Source organism: Micropterus dolomieu, linkage group LG10, assembly GCF_021292245.1.
Source record: "Micropterus dolomieu isolate WLL.071019.BEF.003 ecotype Adirondacks linkage group LG10, ASM2129224v1, whole genome shotgun sequence".
NCBI lineage: Eukaryota > Metazoa > Chordata > Actinopteri > Centrarchiformes > Centrarchidae > Micropterus > Micropterus dolomieu.
The window spans coordinates 7,595,522-7,616,858 of NC_060159.1; the positions used below are offsets into that span (position 1 = coordinate 7,595,522).

At 40.8% G+C, this 21,337-nt stretch overlaps 1 protein-coding gene across 4 annotated transcripts in view; it reads right to left on the reverse strand.

Annotated features, from left to right (window-relative positions):
* nrxn3b (neurexin 3b) overlaps nucleotides 1–21,337 on the reverse strand; it is a 297,359-nt gene that overhangs the window by 204,376 nt on the left and 71,646 nt on the right. For all 4 annotated transcript variants that reach the window (XM_046060480.1, XM_046060482.1, XM_046060479.1 and 1 more), the window contains 3 exons: nucleotides 20,382–20,683; nucleotides 17,067–17,228; nucleotides 2,790–3,228 (listed from right to left, as the gene is read on the reverse strand). In XM_046060480.1, coding sequence (XP_045916436.1) covers nucleotides 2,790–3,228; nucleotides 17,067–17,228; nucleotides 20,382–20,683 — 903 coding nt within the window. The remainder of the gene's footprint in view (nucleotides 1–2,789; nucleotides 3,229–17,066; nucleotides 17,229–20,381; nucleotides 20,684–21,337) is intronic.

Consider the following 21,337-nt stretch of genomic DNA (forward strand, 5'->3'; position numbering starts at 1 on the left):
CTGACTTAAACCCAATTGAGCATCTCTGGAGAGACCTGAAAATGGCTGTCCACCAACGTTTACCATCCAACCTGACAGAACTGGAGAGGATCTGCAAGGAGGAATGGCAGAGGATACCCAAATCCAGATGTGAAAAACTTGTTGCATCTTTCCCAAAATGACTCATGGCTGTATTAGATCAAAAGGGTGCTTCTACTAAATACTGAGCAAAGGGTCTGAATACTTATGACCATGTGATATTTCAGTTTTTCTTTTTTAATAAATTTGCAAAAATTTCTACATTTCTGTTTTTTTCTGTCAAGATGGGGTGCTGAGTGTACATTACTGAGAAATAAAATGAACTTTTTTGATTTTTGGAAAATGGCTGCAATGAAACAAAGAGTGAAAAATTTAAAGGGGTCTGAATACTTTCCGTACCCACTGTATATTCATTGTTGCTGTAATGAAATCAACTGTGGATCTTTCTTTTTTTTTTTATTCATTCCCTGAGACTGTCCCGTTGAGGAAATGTGCACTCGGTCAAACAGTTTTTTCAGTCAGGGCTGCTCGTGAATGGAACCTCATCCCAATTCACATTAGGAATTTTAAAACTTACGCTTCTTTTAAATTTAACTTAAAGAAGTGGTTAACAGGTAGTCAGGACTGTCAACATTACACTTGCCTGATTTACTAAAGGTTTGCGTGAGTAAAAACATGTGCTAACTTGGTATCACCAGCAAATTAGCACGTAAGCTGATCTACTAACGGTGTGCATGCAGAGTGACGTCTTTCAAAAGCGCAAGATAGTACCTGTTGTTCATTTACTACTTTTGCCTTAATGAATATGCAATTTGGGGCGTAAAATGCAAATACATTTATTTACTGCACGTAATGTGATCTACCAAGCCTAAACGCAATTTCACGTGAGTGCAACGGCCTCTGTATTTAATACGTTTGAAAGGAAGTTGCAAACCATTGGCTGCTGTTATTGTTGCCAGAAGGAGACACAGCCGTAATGAAAGAAAATGTAGAGAAATTAATTAATTAATTAATTAATTAATAAAAATATCAAATGTACTGAAATACAAATATTTTATATTATTTATTCGATGAACTACATGAATAGATTTTTTTCTATTGTCATTTAGTTTTGGCAATACTGTTGTATTAACATATTGTTTCGACCTGACTTCTTTTCTCCGTGAGAGGGAAGAATTGAGAAAGTTGCGTGGCGCTGTGGAGAGCCCCCAGCTGCAGTAGTGCACGGATCATGCGTAAAGTTCATCCAGCCAGAGGGAACGATCACCAACAGCGCACCAGTCGTAATAGCGACACAACTCACTGTAGGTATCGAAGAGGGAATGGGGCGTTGGGGGTACAGAGACAGAGGCAGGAGTTCCCCCTGGCTGGATGAAGCACGATCTGCTGGCATTTCCTCACGTCTGGATCATTCCAGCATACTGTAGGCTGTTTTTGTTGGGGTTTTCCAAAGCTGTTTTTCCAGGTGTGCTGTCCCAAGTACTTAGTGTAATCTCAGGCAGGATTGGCAGGTACGATTTCCACATAATCGGGACGCACTGAATGAAACAAACCTAGGTTTTCACGCAATGGCTGCTTTCCCTCCCGACTCTCCATAAAACACGCGAAACCCTCATTTTAATACTCCCACCTCCATTGTGTTTGCTCCTGTTGTCATCTACGCAATAATTCTTAGTAAATCACCAATAACAGGTACTAAATTTGCATGTGCAATATTTTAGAATGCACATGCAGTTTAGTGCTCTTTATTCGGGATGTTAGTAAATTGGGCCCTTAGACACTAACTTTTGCTGTCTTCTCTGTCCTGCCTGTTTGTGTTTCTTGTCCTATGCCTATGAGGTTGTCTGGCTCATATGTGTTTAGATTTAGATGTCCGTCATTGTCCCAGTTATATTGTTTTTTTGTGCATGTCCAAAAATGAATGCCGTTGCTATTACACAATGTTCGTTATATGGACAGTTTGGCTTGTGTGTGCATGTGTGTTGTTGTTGATATTGGCCAACTGTTCCTGTTTATATGTTGGTTAAGTAATTTTTTATACAGTTATGGTAATTTTATTCTTGTATTAACCTGTATGTACTATTTTAATCTTTTTATATTTTTTAGGTGTGACATATTAAGATCTGTCCAGGGACAGCAGATGTAAAATAGCCTTTTGTCTAATTCTGGCACACTATACATTTATTTATGTATTATTAGTGTGCATTGTCCCTGTTAAATAAACCTGAAATAAAATAAAATAAATAAATGCAGGTTTCCAACAATAAATGATATATAACAAACTAATATATAACAAAGTCGCTACAGCAATACTGAAGGAAACAGCAGCTCTTCTTTTTTACTCAGTATTTTAGGATATATTGTACGGGAGCGTACCTTTATATCTCTAGGTTTGATTACTCTGTAGTCTAGCAGTTTATTTGCCTTGCCAGCTCTGACTATAAATCTATATACTGTATAGCCAAAGGCAACATATTTTTAATTGAGCCAGGAGTTCAGTTTCCTGATTGAAGCCATTCTTGATTATGTACTTGTGTGTGAAAGAGAGAGAGAAATGAAAAACAATGACATAACGAAACCCCAGTGCCTTCCCAAAACACCAAGCTGATCGCAGTTTACTTTAACAGCCCATGACAGGGATGTTAAACAGAAATTAAGTTTCTAATTCTATTGTTGGTAAACTGTGTGGCTGAAATCTGTTAGTTTCTATTTCGACTACTTCAAAATTTATTTGTGAAATTCTGAGAAGCTGCTTTCCCCTCTATCCTTACCTGAGCGGCCGTCTCTTTGGATGTCCACATGGTGCCAGGCGCCATCGTTGACCTTAGCCTGTGTAGCCTTGACCTTGATGGTGCCGGAGCCCATGTCCAGCAGCAGGTACAGCCCTCCATCGAGCAGCTCCACTGCAAAGAAGTCCACCTTGTTGTTCTTCTGGCCCTTTGCATCCCGCCGGTCCTGGGCCTTGCCGTGAGTGAAGAGTATCAACCCGTTGGGTTCGGAGGTGCGAAAGTCAAACGAGATGGAGCCCACGCGTTTGGTGTTCCATTTCGGCAAGGCCAGGTAGGAGTCCGGGGTCTCGAAGTTGATGGGGTCAAGGGTGGGAACGTTTTCACACTTGAAGACCACATCACCCTGGAGTTTCATCTTGGGGTCCACAATGCGAGCGAGGCGGGACAGCTCAAGGCGGATATCATTGTTCTTGTACACCACCTGGGGAACAAATACAGGGGTTGGAGACTTCTCATATATCCATAACAAATACATGTCAAGTGTAAAGATGATAATTATACCTCAGTGTGAACTGTGTCTTACAGGGTTTTTGGTTTTTTTCTACGTAGGGAATAATTTGCCAGAGCAGTAATGGTTGAAAAATATTTATTTCCATGTGAATGAACTGAACTCCATTGCAAACTGCAATATTATAGCATCATACACTAGTAATATTACATACTACCCATTTGAGGACAGCTGGATCGATAAAACTTATGTCTTTTAAGGTGTGTGCGGTCCAATTTGTTTCTCAGTCATTTTCTATTTCAACTTCAATCTACCAAGATGAAAAAGAGATCATACACAAATGCATGACTGTATTTTCAAGTGATCGAATGCCTGCCGACTGAGTGAGAAGCATGAGAAGCGATGGCTAATGGCACGGGAATACCTGTGACCCTGTGAGAATCTACCTAATATCATACCTATTTACTCACAATAAATTTACTCCAACCCCCTAATCCACAAAAGTAGAAAGTGACCTCTCATTATAGTCAGATACAACAAAATACCAAAGAAAAGGAAAGTAGAATGTTGTCAATTGGAATCCACTGAGGCGGAAAATTAATGTTTTTTCCTTTTCTGGGTAGGAAGACAGGCCTTTTCTGGTATATAGGGCAGTGTGTACGCAGGAAACTGCAGCAGTGACGGAGCACATCTGTCGGCAAACAGATTTCACTGCTGTGGGATTACCGATAATCCTGGAAGATTTGACAGTAAATCAACACAGGTGACCCGAGTGCCGCGGAGGACTGACGAGAGGGGGAAGGAGAGAGAAAAACCACGGGGAGTGAAAGACCGGCTGGTGGGAATAAGGGCAGCAGAGGAGTAGGGAAACTGCACAAGAAAGAAAACATGTCAGGAGGCAGTATTTCCAACTCTCAAAATATGAGATTGTGCGTATTTATGTGTGGGTTTGTGCACATGGGTTGTATTTGTGGGTCTGTGTACACGACAAACAGTCATGTAGCTGTCAGTGCAGTTAATGACTATGCTTAAACTCCTGACATGACACACAACAAAATCTACTGGTAATGTACCACACAATACTAACAAAGTTAGTTTTATAGGTTTAGGCTATCTTCAACAAAGTACATGAACACAAAGCTACAGCAGAGATGCATAGGACAAGAGCTGCAACTAATGATTATTAAGATTATAGATAAATCTTTTGATTATTTCCTTGATTCTTCAATTAAGTGTTTGTTCTAGAGACAAATCCAGCATGTGATTTATGCATTATCCTCTCCAGCGACGCCTCCATTCCTCTGGTAGCAGTGAAAGCATAGGTGTTTGGGTTAATCACAGCTGGCAGTCGCCCCTTCCGACAGATGAAGATAGTCTGCATGAATGTGGAAGTTATTCAGTCTCAAAGCCCTGGTCTGAAATGAATAACCCTGTAGTTAATTAGTGATAAAACCCAGGACAAATTAGCTTATTATTAAAATCTTCAAGTTCAAACTCTGCTTATATTTGCGGGTGTATTTAGATTTTTTCAGGTGCTGTCCCTGTCCTGACATTTTCACAACAGCTAGTGTTAAATTAGCTGGCCCGTCTGCCTACGCAGAGAGCAGCTGTGCATAATGGATCGGGTTGTGGGTTGCCAGGTTGTGGGGACAGGTGGGTTGAAATTGTATGTAGCGTGACAAACAGAACTCCAAATATGAATAAATCCAAAACTCGGATCCATGAATGATGATTTTTTTATATAAAAATGCAAATTACGGGAGTTTCCCGGAAGAAACAACAAAATGGAGATGGCATTGAAATACGTGTGAAAGGCAGGCATGACATGCCACTTGAAATATAAGGAATTAATGGAGATATAAAAGTAAAACTGATTTCATGCAGCAGAGACTTGTGGTTTTTATTTTTTAATAGTTTTATCTAAAGTTGACACAACAACACAAAACAGAAACAACATTTTACTTAGTTTAAAGGTTTTTAAGCCCTTAACCTTTATATTAATGGAATTTGATGACTACAATTTTAACATGTAAAAGGTTTTATGGGATCTATTTGACAGATTTCTTGTGTGCACAAAGAAGTGAAAACTTTCACATACATTACTAGGGATGGGGATCGTTAATTTTTATTGATATTGATACCCTTATTGAGACTGCTTAACGATCAGATTCTTTATCGATATCACTATTGATATTTTACTATTATTTAGTGATGGTTGTTTGGTAAGACCAGACCCAACATGCAGGCATGAGGTAGGCCTGCACGGTATGCGGAAAATAATCAATGTGCCATAACGTTATGTATTGAGATGACCACTTGCGATAAATAAACATATATAAAATTGTACATATTTACTGCCTGGTTGTTTTTAATTTAATATTTTAAATACAGCTAAATGTTGTTTCTAGAGCAGCAACATTAATGTTTACAACAGCAAAGTAACTCAATAACTTTATCTGACATCACAAGTAGTGAGTGACGCTTAGAAAGAACAACATCAGTATCAGTATCTGTATCAGTCCCTCCTCCTCTCTCGCTGCTGCAGGTAACCTTACCAGGTAGAAGGAGGAGCGGCTGGTTTGTCTCAGCCAGCAGCTGAGTTTTTGAGAGTACAGACCAGTCTGTGCTCCAGACAGACAGCTTTCTATTTAGCTTGTTTTTAACATTTGGCTAATGCCAAGCTAGCGTTAGCTGTGCTTGTATATAACATACAGGATGAGATACTGAGGACAGAGATGATTTAATTAACCATTTCTAACGTTACATGTTTAACGTTACTTTACAGACAGGTGTATTGATAAAGTATTGTCTTTTTACTTGAGAAGGTTTTTTCGCACGTACTTACAGTAAAGAGCGTAGCTGTCAACAACTAACGTTACAGTAGTTTGGAGCCAACTTAACCACTGAAGACAAACCAGCCCTCGCGCTGTTTTGCGATGCGTGTTTTTCTAGGCATTACGGTAACATCGTGTCGCAGCACATTTCAAAATAAAAGTGAGCTTCTGCTGAACGTAATGCAATTGATGTGGCAGAAACGATTGAATATATAAATAAATGCTTAAGACAACACAAGTATCTAAAGAAAATATTACATTCTCACAGAAAGCTTACTAAATTAAGCCAAGATTGGAACTCTGAAAAGAAAACCTTCTGTTTCCACCGACTTATTTCACTTTACAATGACAGCAGACCACCTCAGGGCGTCCCTCTGCCAATATCAGAGCAATCTGATGTTTAGTTTGAAAGTTACAGCCCTTGAAAATGTCTAATATTTTCACTGAATTTGCTGATTTCAGATGGATGTTAAAAGAACACGTCCTGTTTCCATCGACTCATTTCACTTCACAGTGATTGTCGTGTTATTGGTGCTTGTCGTTGCTGGGGTGGACAGTCATGGGGCTCTTCTCATTATACCCATAGAATCCAGTGGGGGGCTGAGCCTGTGTGAGAAAGCATGAACGTCACGGCTTGGTAACTAATTCTATAAGCACAGGCAGAGCCCTCTACTGATGGGCCCTGCCACTCCATCGTCTGCTGAAGGGTTAGTCTGCAGTAGGGACACTGCTATAATAAAGTACTCAGGTATCTGTAGCAACGTTCTAATGGTCATCTACGTGCGCAATTCAAATTTCAGTGGGTGATGTGTGGGTGTGATTGAAGGAGGTAATATCCTTAAAGTCAAGTTGAGGACTAGGGTTACCATTAGGGTTAACATTACCTTTGTATTTTTTACCATCAATCTGAATTCAGGGGGTATTCAGTGAAAATATAAGACATTTTATAGGGCTTTAATTTCATAACTCTACATCAGAAAGCTCTGATACTGACTGAGGGATGCTCTACGGTGGTCTGCTATTTCTGGTAAGTGAAATGAATGGTGGAAACTGCAGGTTTTCTTTTTAGAAAGACATGGATAAGCGAGTTTGGTGTGGAGAACCTGACTGGCTTGCACAGAGTCCTGATCTCAACCCATAGAACACCTTTGGGATGAATTAGAGCGAGAACGCGAGCCAGGCCTTCACGTCCAACATCTGTGCCTAACCTCACAAATGGGATTATTGAAGAATGGTCAAAAATTCCCATAAACACTCCTAAACATTGTGGACAGCCTTTCCAGAAGAGTTGAAGCTGTTATATCTACAAAGGGTGGTCCAACTCCATATTAAACCCTACGGATTAAGAATAGGATTTCATTAACCATCTTGTGTACATGTAAAGGCAAGCGTCCTAAAACCTTTGCAACATAGTGTATTTCGGATCTTCACCAAGGGTTTTCTTTTTACATCCATCTGAAATCAGCAAATTCAGTGAAAATATTAGACATTTTCAAGGGCTGTGATATTAAAACCAAACATCAGATTGCTCTGATATTGACAGAGGGTCACCCTGAGGTGGTCTGCTGTCACTGTGAAGTGAAATGAGTTAGTGGAAACAGAAGGTTTTCTTTTCAGAGTTCCAATCTTGGCTTAATTTAGTAAGCTTTCTGTGAGAATGTAATATTTTCTTTAGATACTTGTGTTGTCTTAAGCATTTATTTATATATTCAATCGTTTCTGCCACATCAACTGCATTATGTCCAACTGAAGCACACTTTTTATTTTGAAATGTGCTGCGACACGATGTTATCGTAATGCCTAGAAAAAAACGCGCATCGCAAAACAGCGCGAGGGCTGGCTTGACTTCAGTACTTAACCCTCACCGTATTCCACGGCGACGGCGCAGCCTCTCGCTCTGCTGCAGCTGTGTGTGTGTGTGTGTGTGTGTGTGTGTAGGAGCCGACAGAGAGCAGGCAGACTGCACCCTGATGATTTTCTTATCCATTGCGTTTCAAATTAAATTAGATTTGACGCTCGAGACTTAACGTTACATCATAGGACCAGCAAGTCTGGACAGCAGTATCAATAAGCTCGAACCTTACTGATTTTCGGGTTTTGAGAAATTTTGGAACCGGGTCCTTTTGGAACCGGGTCTCGACCCCCATCCCTACACATTACAGTGTTATGCACAGGTTTACAAGTAAGGTGCCAGCCTGTTTACATTCACACATAAACCGGATTTATCTATAAAGTTTCACACAGAAGACAAAGTGACAAGCTAGAATTAGAGAATGTTTGGCATTTTGAAGATTAATTAATCGACTATTTTTTTCAGCTCTACAAGGACATTCCCAGCAATAAATCCATTTAGAAAAAGCCAGCCTAATGCTGCTGCAATGTTTGAGTATGCAAAGCATGCTAATATGTTGTTTGTTCTTCTTGCCTGCATGTGATTATCAGTTAAACTCTAGATTGCAGAGAAAATGTTCGGAGAATCTGGCTCTCTGATTATTGTAAATCAACAGAGGCAACATTTAGAGTTACCCAAACAACCATTGAATTCAGTGTACTTTCTGAATTAGGATAAACAGTAAATTAATCATATTTCACAGAAATGTTGTAGCTGCCCTGTAGCTCAAATTTATTTTAGATTTAACCAGCATGACTGATGTCTCTGAAAAACAGGTGATTTTCTTCTGAAGCCAAATACCTTGCCACTTTCAGCATGCTTTTGAAGACTACTTGTGGGCAAGAGATCAAACTGAATATTACATGAAAAAAGAAAGAGAGAAGAAAAAGCTTTAATGTTGCTCATTTGCAATGTAGAACTGTAACAGTACTGTGATGGTCACTGTGCATTTCTTAGATGTTAATCACTCAAACCTGCCAAAGTTCCAAGGCATTCCATCTCTGTCTTTGAGCCATGGTAAGTATAATATTTCATCTCTGTGATTCCCTTACAGCACAAGGTTTCCATCAGAGCAACAACAGGCTGTTCTTATACTCTAAAAAAGACAGTTTGTCTACTTGACTCATGAAAACATTGCTCTCTATCTTAGTTTCCTTGACAGTGGAAAGCCTTTGCAAACTCTCCCAGGCCCTGTAATGTTATTCTACTATGTACAAATCTTACAATCAACCGGCTCCCGATCTGTTTTGGGATTATGATTTTGTCTGTTCTGCTGCAGGCTGATCAATACGGTAATCGAAATTATGTTATAAAAGAGGAACTGACTACTGGAGCTATGTGTACCTCATCTTTTCCTTTGTTATGGCTGTGCTTTGCTACGCTATCCCTCTGCCTATCAACAGCCTTATGGGGCCCATTCATAACGCGCACACAGGGGACTGTAACGACTCCATAAAGCCGAGATCCTCCATCTCTGCTCCAGGATGGTGTATTGATTGTGTCCTGGTAAGGGTGAGGGAAGGGCAGGTGGGTGGAAGCGCAAAGTGTGCATGCACAGACACACACACAAACACAATATCCTCCCTAATCTACTTCAGATCAGTACTCATGTCCTCTTGGCCCCGGCCACAGCTGCTGTCAGCTGCTGATTTAGCCACAGTATTAATGAAGAAGCAGGGTAATTCCACTGAAGTGAAGACACACACACACACACACCAGGTGCTCATGAAGCTTTGCAGAGATCTCTTCTTCTACTTAGCTTAAACACACATACGCACACAAAGTGACAGGCGCTCTATGTGCAAATACACAGATGCAACTGCACAGAGAGAAACACATAAAATACATACAGTATTTACTCAGAGCAGGTCAACAGACAGTGGGTAAATTTTATAAGTGGATGAGTGAGAGAGCTGATGAAGAGATCATAAAAAACATTACCAGTTTTGCCTATTGCCAGAGTATGAAAGCATGCGGACAGTTGTGGCGAGTTATTGAAATGTTAGCCAGTGAAACATCTGCCAATATAATGGAGGTGATGGGTTTTTGTCTGTGTTGCCTAAAGTTTCAAAAAACTGTCCACTATGCAGTTGGCTGCAGCGAAATAGGGGTGTGAGACATGTCAGTTGCAAAAACAAGCAATTTAGTGGACGTACTTTAACGGGACACAGTTGCCCGCAAGGATTACGTTGCAGCCCTGTACTGGAACAATTTCATAAAATGTTGTCCGAATTAGTCACAGAGACACACAAACATGGGAAAACAGGGTCCAGGTTGAAAAATACAGATCTTAGCCTTTAAGGAAAAATTAAGACATTTTCAGTTTTCATATGCAGTTTCAGCAGTGGATATTATCCTTGTACATAAAACCAAACCTATATCACTACATACTGCTATAGAGGCAAGTGAGAGAATATATTTTTGGAATATGATTTGGGTGAAATGACCCTTTAATGTGCCAAACTAGGGGGAATGCTGAAAAATGTGTTCAGGCAGACAGCTTCAGCTGTGCCACATGATACACAATTCACTGCGACACATACAGTAACCTGTCAAACACACACACACACGATGAGCCATTCAATCTGTCACATGAACTTGCTTATACCCTCCCTGCAAATGCTGCTGCCACACTTCTCAAAATACCAAACTCTGCCTCTACAGCTACAGCCCCACCTTCACCTCCACCTCCACCACAGCACACATGAAGCATGTAGTGTCTAATTCTAGGGTTTCACCTGGGCAGAGCGTTTCTCTCCATCACTTCCGTCTTTGTTGCCATGCAGGAAGTGACAAGTGAGAGCCATGACAGAAACTATATTTACATGTTTTCTGATTAAATGAATTCAATTTATTTATATAGCGCCCAATCATAAGTTATCTCAGGCCACTTTTTATAGAGCAGGTCTAGACCGTACACTGTAAATCTGTCTCACAAGTTGTCAGACTGAAATAGAATAGCCGAAAATGGCACCAGATGCATTGCAGCTATAAAAGATAAGATTAACTGTTGCACTTTTAGATTCAGTACTTATCAGCAAGTGCTAATTCACAAAACTAAAGATTTCTTTCCCTTCTTTTCTGAGGTCACTCCCAAACTACTGATCTCTTTCACAGAAGCATACATATACATGTGCACTTCACTGCTACTATCTATTTGTTGTCTTTCACTACACCACAACACTCCTCCTCCCCTCTATGTCCAGCATCCACGACATTAACTGGCTCCGCACTATAGAGAGCTCATCTTGAAGTTCATAAGCTCACCAGCTTCAACTCTCCTGCATTGTTTGCAGGCTAGCTGTTTCCCTGTTTCCAGTCTGTTTGCTAATCTAAGCTAACCGTCGCTTCACTGTAGCTTCACATTTAACGTATAGTAATGACAGTGGCATCGATCTTAACTCTCTCTCATTTAACTCTTAGGAAAGAAAGTGTATATGCAAAATGTCGAACTATTCCTTTAAATAGAACAAAAAACAAAGCCAATAACATAGGTTTATAATTTTTCAGACTGATGTTTTTCCTCATCAGGCATGTGTGACATTGCAGGAAAACAAAAATGTTGCTCATTGAAAGCAAGCCTGCATTGTTACAGGAATATCTTGATAAATTATATGATCAGGTCACCATTGTGTGATGAAGAGATCAGCCTTAGGCCAGTATGTGTTTAATTTCCTGTAGAAAGTTAGTGTGAGATCATCTCACAGGGCAGGTGTGAAAAAAAAAACAAACTTACAAAAAACCTCAAATTTTATCAACAGTAAAAAATATCATTCCTCTCATATACTAACAGTAATCACAGGTGTAATTGCTCATTTATTTCTGTAATATTATATAATGCTAGGTTTTGAATTACCCAGAATTTAGGACATAAATGAGTGCAGAAGGTGTAACCTAGAGTCAAATCCTGTAAACAATGTTTACCAGCGTCAGATCTTAGCCTATAGTGGGGGTGATGGTGAAAGGTGACGGCATTCCATTAAAGTCTGAGGTTTGTACCCATCCATCACTGTTTGGCCGGCTTAGGGGACATTAAAAAGTAAAATAATTAAAAGGGCAGGGTGACATTTGAATTTGTATTGGAGGGGAAAACAAGCACTGCCTGAACATACTGTGGTGACTAACACAAGACTGGTGACGACAACGCTCCTCTCAAATGCCAAATATTGGTCTCTTGCCCTCTCTCCACTTCTTCTCACTCACTCATCATTCTCTTGACCTCCTTCCATATCAGTGTTTATCTGTTTCTGTCTCCCACCCGCTGTCATTCAGCTCATCTGCACGTGTCCTCTTCTGTGTTCTGTCACAACACCCCCTTCCTTTTTTTCCCACACCTTCTACTCTCACATACTTGCTTCTGTGCTTGTTACTCATCGTCCTTCCACCTCTTGCATGTAGCCCACCCCCCCTCTCAGCAGAGATGAGAGCGCATGCCCCAGCCGCATACACAGTCTGACACAAGTTGCCACTGCATAGCTCCAGTGCTGCCGCGGGTGCCCTGTGACACCGGAAGGAGGGGCAGGGTGGTGTGAGAGCTGACTGGGGGTGCTGGGAGTTTGCAGAAAGCACTACAAACATCAGACTGACCGGAGAGGGAGCTGGGCGGCTGGCCCTCGGTCACGTGACACGCGCCAGCCCACATGCCAAAACACGAGTGTAGGAGGGACATGCCTGTGTGTGTGTGTTGTGTATGGATGACATCTCATGTAGCCTACAGGGGAAGATGAGTGCAGTGGAGACTGAATGAGAGAGGGGCTGTGATGGCAGCGCTCAGCATCTCTTTTGTTTGTCAGACAGAAGAGAAAGGGAGGTATTCGCTCGATGCAGCAGAACATGCCTCCAACAGCTTATTCATCAGCCCTAAGTGAAGCACTTTTTTTATCTCATAGTGAACACACGAACCAATATGCACTAACAGTAGCATTTGAAGCGCTCTAGCCAGACATTACACACATACAAGTCAGACAGAAATACTGACGCACTCTGATCCGAGCAATGGGCCAAATTCAACTGAATCATTCCCTCATTATCTGGGGATATTGAATCCAAAGGAAGAGGTGGAGGTAGCGGGAAGGAGTAAATATGGTGTAGGAGCGCAGGAGAGAGGCAGCGAGACAAAGAGATGACGCATAAGAAGTACATGTAGGTGAAAGCGTGCATACAAATACACACAATAGAAACACACTATTGGGCTTCAAACAGCGACAAAAAAAGATGTTATGAATGAATTTAAGTATGAAGTGGAGGTCACAAAGCAGGTTGTGAGCCGTTTTCATGGTGCTGGGTAGCAGCTGGCATGCCAGCCTAATGGCGCAACATTTAATGAATAGTTGAGGATTGCAACAATACTACCACTGACCAACCGCATGGTGAATCACCTCCATGATTCTGTCCACCCAGCACCCTTTTTCAAGGGCCAACTCATGCTTAGTCACACTTATTTGGATAATATTGGAAACACATGGAAGATGGAGCTGCCTCTGCAGCATGGCCATGATTAAATATGCAAACTCTTTATATTAATGTATTTGCTTATTTCTATTTGAAGAATGGGTCAAATTAATACATGTAACGTGGAAACGTTCCCTTGGGCAGCACAAAGCATTTTAGCAGCTTTCACTGCTTTGGGTTTCTGGCGGGCAAATTTATTGTTTCGGTTCAGTCTCACAGCCCTTGTCAACCTCGTTTCCAGAGAAAACGCTTTCTTTCAGAGACAGACAAAAGATATCAACTATCCAATGAACATCATGGAGCATTTAGCAGCTAAAGTGCTGGACATTTTTCTCACCAGTTGGTGGAGACCAAAAGCAAAGCAAAGAGAAGAGTTATTATTGGACACGACACCAAATGAATGCTAGTGTCACTCCATGTCTGCTGGATGTGCCTGTTAGCTAACTAGCTAACGGCTAGCCATGTCAACTGTATGAGGCTGTAATATTTCAAACATGCAATATTCAGCTTTATGCCGTTCCGCGCCAAGTGGCCAAAAAACAACTGGTTAACCATTTTTTGTAAGTATAAATTTCTTATCATGTTTATTGTAAACACACATAAGTCACGTACATAGTGATAAGTTTTAGATGTTTGAGGGAAGACAAAGTTCACACTTTACCTGTTCAAACTATTTTCTTCACCCTAGTGCTCGGTATAGAATAAAAATTATATTTATATTTTACTACAATATCCACATCAAAGACAAAAAATATGTACAAACATAAATTCACAAATGGCTTAAAATACAATACCATAAGAAGGGTAATTTTCATCATATGCTGTTTTTAGGGTATATTATGTTTGTTCCCTCTTGCTGCACACCAGGTGGACCATTAATGCATTTGTTCATCTATAATTCTTTGATTTTTCTTGTTCTTGTTTTAAAAGGATGCCCTCCTTTCTATCGTGTATCATTGTGGCACTTTTTGTGCTTAACTATACACACATCAAAGCAAACAATCCACTGAGCCATTGTCCTAAGACAGCTAGGATGTTAATGATCACTGGCACATTTGAGTGAAGTCAAAGCTCAGGGTATGTTAACCACTTATTCATGGAGCCTAGGGGAACAGTAGAAATGCGTGCAATGTATATGTGTCTGGGAGACAGAGAAAGACAGAAAGTGTCATAGCAGTTTGGAGATGGACCGGGCATGCATTAGCCAATGTGGTAATGACTGGAGGAACAGCAGCCTGAGCCACTCAGTCGAAACATAAAACAATGCGGACAAGGTGACTTTCTCTTAGCCGTCACCCAAATGAGGCTGTTTGTGTGTGTGAATGCGAGCGCATGCTCAAAATAAGATGAAGTCAGAGAGTGTTTACTGGTCTGATGGAAGCTAAGTTGATGGATGCTGCTCGACTGAGTTTGGCAGCACATCACTAGACTTACTGGCTCTTGTCAAAATTGAGAAAGTTGTGATATAATTTAAAAATGTATTACCACGGTAGAACTACAAAGTAGGCATGTATGATTATCTGGGCTAAAATCAAGTAGTATTAAAATATACTGTTTTCACTGCACAGTGCTGGTTGGTGGTTTTGGCAAACAAATCTATCATTAAGATGTTGCTTGAACACCAACAGATTCAAAAAGTTTTTAATTTGCAACTCTTTAAACTTTTAATAAACACACCTTAGACTATAAATGTTGTTTGATGGAGCAAGAGGCTTTGTGTTGGAGGTGGACATTACTGTTCACTTTGCCAACTCAAATATTTTCGTTCATTTTAGTACGTAGATTCATAGTCACTCAATATGTAGTTTGTTCACTTTTTTTCTACGCTAAGCAGCATCAAATCACCGATCAAATGCACTTGGTACGGTTTATGAACGCATCACTGGCTGTAATTCATTGGCAGTCATTCGCCACAGATTCTAATTTCACTTCAGCAGTATGTTCAGTAGGTTGCTGGTCCATCATTATCAGTATTTAAGTCTGAATGAATGAAAAAAACACCTGTGTCGTAGTTAATGTGCTCAGTATGTGTGTTTATGTGTTTCAGTATTTGCTTATGTTTGTTTCATTTATCATGATTATAACATAATTTTTTTTTCTCCTTCCGTTTTTATCAGATCATGTAAAGAAAAGAAATATACATACTGTAAGGCTACATTGTAAATCCTAGAGGGGAGGTTTTTAATATAAGCCCTCTCAGGTTTCTTACCTCTGCCATGAATATTAAAACCAAAAACTAAACTAAGATATTCTGTTTCCATGTTTCCATGGGGGCGGCTGTGGCTCAGCGGGTTGGCCGTTAATCGGAAGGTCGGCGGTTCAATCCCTGGCTCCCCCTGGTTGCGTGTCGAAGTGTCCTTGGGCAAGATACTGAACCCCGGATTGCCCCTGGCGGCTGATCCGCCAGTGTATGAGTGAGTGTGAATGTTAGTTTCCGTTTGAGCACTTAGGCTCAGTGTATGAATGTGTGTGACTGGTGAATGCAGATGTAGTGTAAAAGTGCTTTGAGTGGTCGAAAAGACTAGAAAGGCGCTATACAAGTACGGAGCATTTACATTTACATGTTTGAAGAAAACCAATATTTTGCATGTAGAGTTTGCTGCCACAAACTCAAATATTGTTGTGAGCATCAAAAAGTATTACTCTGCCAGGGTTCTTTATTCTAGCCCACTATGAGATTACTTTCAGATAGAGTAAGAAAGTTGCCATTTTACCAAGCATAAGTGTGTCTGCCAATACAGCAAACTATGGCAACTATTTACTGGCAGCAATTCAATCATCTAAGGCACATTAGTCCTGGAAGCTGTCCAAGACCACGGCTTTAAATGTTATAACTCAAAAAACACATGTGCAGGTAGGTACAGAGGACCACATACGATCAAACAGACATACATTACCAACACCATTCTCCACATCAGCAAGATAAAATCACTAATAATGAAAATAGAGAATAAAGGCACACACTTACACCCAGTGCCAAGTAAAAACATAATGCTTTGTCTGAGACTGCTGCTAAAATGCAGAAATCGATGTGGACTTTTTTACAGCTCTGAAGTGCCATCGGTCCTCCCTTTATTAGCATTACTTGCTGCAGAATAAGTAATGGTGAGCAAAATGTAAATAACAGGGCACTTAATATATTTTCTGGCTCTGCTCACAAGCTCAAGGAGCCAGCAAAACTGAAACAACAAGGCTTTTTTTGTATTTTATCATAGGCAAATATTTCTTTGAGATTGCTGCCCATTGGGATGTGTTTCATGGGCACACTCAAGCTGATGCTGCATATTACATGTGACAGAAGCAATTTTGGGATATTTTCTCACACACAAACTGCAGTAAATGTTATGAATTAGATTAAGCGAGGGGATATTGAAAGTTTGATACTTCCTCTGCCAACTCAGCAGCTTTAATTGATCATGCAATTTTATTTCCTTCCCCTTTTTCTACCTTCCAGGGAAAAGTATGCCGATTATTATTTGTGCCCATATCTAGAACAGTTGCACTGGCTAAGCAAACACTAGGAAAGCAACAGTATGTGCCTGCACATTGATGCACGACAACAATAGTCCTGAAGCAAAAATATAATGCAAATGCAGATATACTATTGGGGATAAAGTCTGATAAGTCCCTCCTACCTCTCTGAGGCAGCCCATGAAATTGTTGCTAACTGGGGATCCGGGCAGGTCCGCAGTGCTGGGGCTCCCACCCACGTAGAAGAAATCATCAGAGCCCAGCATGGTGTAGTCTTCCTGGGTGTAGCCAGTGGTAGTGAGGATCCCATCAACGGAGATAGTCACCTGTTGAGGGGTAACACATAGCCAAAGCCAAGCCATTACACTCAGGGATTCGATCCCGTGATGTGTATAAAACACACCTCCTTCTTTGGTCTGCATTCGAAATGAGCTATTTGAACTTTTCTTTAGGTTCCGCACTGTAGGTTGCTTTCTCATTGAACATTTTTTACGGAATCATTTGGTACCTTGAAGCGATTGTTTTGGACCAGACAGCGTTTGGATTTTGGTAATGGAATTTTTTTGCCATAGGATTCACAGGACAGGTAAAGAAAATATGGCAGAGGCATATTTTCTTTATCTTTGATGGGGGTAAGAGAATGGATCCTAGGTTTGGTTTTGAAACTTCAGGTTGGGAGAGGGTTAGTACAATGTTCAAACCAAGGACAAATTGATTGCACTTGTCTTAGGTTTCGGGATTTATCTGGTAACTGCAGACACACACATATACAGTACACATGTATGTCAGCACACACTCAGGTGCCTACACTCGCGCGCACATTCATTCTCACACCATCCATCTCACATTCTCCCAACTCTTGCAGACATCTACATCTATATATCCACGCACATGCAAAACAAAGAGAGGCTTTTCACACCACATCAATGTGCAAACCAAGGTCGTCACTGTTAGAAGGCAAATTAAACACACTTAATTGGACATGTAGGGGAGTAAGTGGTTCAATGGTGCCATACAAAGCTGGGAAAGGCCACACAGGGTGCAGAGGCTCATGCACAATCACGACCAGAGCCCATATTCAAACACACTCTCAGAATAGTTGATGCTGATCTCTGATCAGGTTTAGCTCAGGTGTCACGGTTGTATTTTCAATGTCACTGGACCAGACCGATAATCCTAGATCAGTACGCCTATTCTTAGATATGTTATGCATATGGGCCCAGGGGTAAGGGGTGATCAAGGTTAGCCAAAACACACAAACACCACTTTCACCAGCATGCTACAAAAACACACACAGGGAGGGCAGTGATACAGTGATAGGTGGAAAGTGAGTGGGTGAATTAGAGTGTTAGTGGTTATTTAAGGTGACAGGTTTGAGGTTCTATGAGTTTGGAGGATGACAGGTCAATGAAGTGTGGGCATGCCATGCGCCATAGTGAGTTGGAAACAACTGTCAGAGCTCCCGCAATGATTGGGTTAAGGGTTGCCACGTTTTGGTAGTTTCTCTTTTAGGTCTCGGTGTCGAGGTCACCATCTTTGGGATTGTGGTAAGCTTCTGTCAGTTCTGGACGACAGTCCTCACAAAAAATGGGGACTTTTTGTGTGAAAAAATAAAATAAAAAGTAAGTTGCCCTTAGAAAGGCAAAGAAGTAATTTTTTTTTTACTTGTTGGAAATCTGCAATAATGTGGAAGAAACAAAGAGAAAAAAGTAAAAGCCAAAGTGAAAAAAAACAGGATGGGGGATTGTGGGTTAAAGAACGAGGTTGTTGGCAGGTCAGGGAGGAAATTGAGAAGAAGCGAAGAAAGAATTGCCTGGTAATACAAACCCATCTCCTCATTTTTTGATAAGAGTGTCTAGGATGGAACTCAAAGAGAACGAATAAAAGAAGAGAGGGGGAGGGGACACACGGCAAACCCAAAAAAAAGACAATAAGAATGATATCTACCAGACAATGTAGTTTGTTTACCATAGCGTGTCCAATGCCTGATTGCTTTCCAGAAAAAGGGGAAGAAAGGAAATCAAAAGAATAGTGAACAAAAAAGGTTGTTAATAAGGATGGACAGAAAACAAAAACCAAAAGCAACGATGAAGAATTAGGATGTTAGTACATTAGTTGGTTAGATATTGGTTAGTAGTAAAAAATGACTTTTAACATGGATGAGTTAGTGTTGCGGTGAAAAAACACTACATGATTTGTCAGAGATTCACTGCAGTAAAACAGTGCCATCTTGCCATCCTAGCCAAATTTTCAGTTAATTATCAACCATCAGTCCTGCTAGAAAAAGAAACACATGGAAGTACTGTACGTTATGGGAAATTTACATAAAAATTTGTGTAGGATGGTTAAAACCCCAACAAAACCTGTAGTGTTTTCTTCACCCTTAGTCTAACAAAGTGTGCCTTTCAAAGAGGAAAGAAAATGATAGTGAAAGAAAGACAGATCTGTAAAAAGAAAGAAAGAAGAAAGCAGGCAAGCAGCCCTTGGCTCTTAGCTTCTAACCTCCTAAACTGTGTGTTATCCTGTTGGGATTTTCAACTACAGCTATTTACTAACCTGTGGGGCAAAAGCTTACTGGCAGGGAGGGTCAGGAAATCGACACTTACTTGTTGTGCTGCTCTGAGAGCAACACTAAGTGCTGTCTCACCTTGTAGACAAACTAAAGGTCAACCAAGACAATGAACCACTCCACACTTTGCAGCTAGCACTACCTCCATACAGTCTCATTATTTTGTTACTCTCTACAGCCTCCTGCAGACAGCGTTGATTCACAGTAGCTCCACCTCTCAAGCTCGCTTTAAATCACATTAAGCAAATGGTGAACAATATCTGTCAAATAACAAATTCTACTTATGCACAATAGATACACATCTTTGATGAAAATGCATTTCTAGTTTTGAAAAGCATCATGATGATCTGAGCTATAAATACTGCATTAATGGATGACTCAAAGGCAAACACCATCTGCCTGGCTTTAAAGTGAAAGTCTATATTCTACATTTAAGCAAAAACACCGTTACTGAAAGGAAGGAGATAGCAACAGTGCCTGACAGAGGTGTCAGCTTAGGGGAGTGTGAAGCAACATAGAACTATCAGATAGCTTTAATTTGGGGACACAGGGAACTCAAGTTCAATAATCGGACAAGAAAACACCTAGCATTATCGCTTGACTTAGCTATCACTCGCATGCAAAAGAACTGCTTTGCCCTGTGATTTATAACTCTTTATTTAATAGAAAAGAAATTCAACAATGACATTAAATAAAAAATAATTCATGTAATTGTAAAGACAACCAAAAGGATAATGACATCTATCTCAATAATGTATCTGAATTGTGGCGATGGAATGACAACCAATCAGAACAAGGTGACATTCTTAATGCCAGCTATGTCTCAAAGCTCTTGGAAGCAGCTAATCTACAGCAAAGAAAAAACTCCACCTGTCTCCAAACTCAGTCCATCACTGCTACCCCCGATTACCTGTCTCAGGTTGCGCGTCACTTTGATGTCGTGCCAGGCGTTGTCATTGAATTTTCCATTGACTGGCTCCACGATGGCCTCAAAGGCCCCGGAACCCAGATTGATGACGAGGGAGACGGCCCCATCTTTTAGGGCCAGGTTGACATAGTCTGCGGACTTCCCCGTGTGGAGGAGGAGGCCGTTGCGTTGCCAGGTCTTGAAGGACAGCGTGATCTCATCGCTGCTGCTCTGTATGGGGTTCTGCGACAGGTCGTAGCAGAAGTATTCAGAGCCACGGAAGGTGGCCACATTTTCCTCTCTCGCTGAAAGGACAAGAGAGAGAAAAAAAAGACATGTTACCTTTTAAGATATATCTTTTCATGACAGCTAGAGATAGCGCGTTACATTTTCAGCCCTGACAGTCAGCACCTGTGTGTAAATAAAAGTGTTGTTTCTCATGAGTTTTGTGCCCCATGATGACAACAGCCCAACAGCTATTCTCACATTCATTCTGACATTTTCTATAAAATGTTTAAACCGTGAAACAAGCCTAGTGTTTGTGTTGGTCCCAGCATCAATCATGAAAGCAGCCTCAGTAAGTATGAGAACTACTGTATGCTGCAGAGGTTACATCAAGCAAACACACACACATGCACAATGCAATGCTCACAATAATTACAGCTCTGATAATCCCATCATTCTGTTCAGATCATAAAATCCTGTCTGTACGACCGTGGGTTTAGGTTTCACATATAGCCTGTAGACAGACAGACTACTTATGATGGAACACTATTCCCCACTAATGGTGCGCATAAATCAAACTTAGCCTGAATTTACAGTTTTATATCACTCCGCTGTTGCAAAGTGACTTCCTGAGCCTATTTTTTTAGATCGACACAGAGAGTAAAGTGAGACAGCGCCAGACAGAAAGTGAGAGGGGGGGTGGGGGCGGGGGGGGGGGGGGGGGGGGGGGCGCG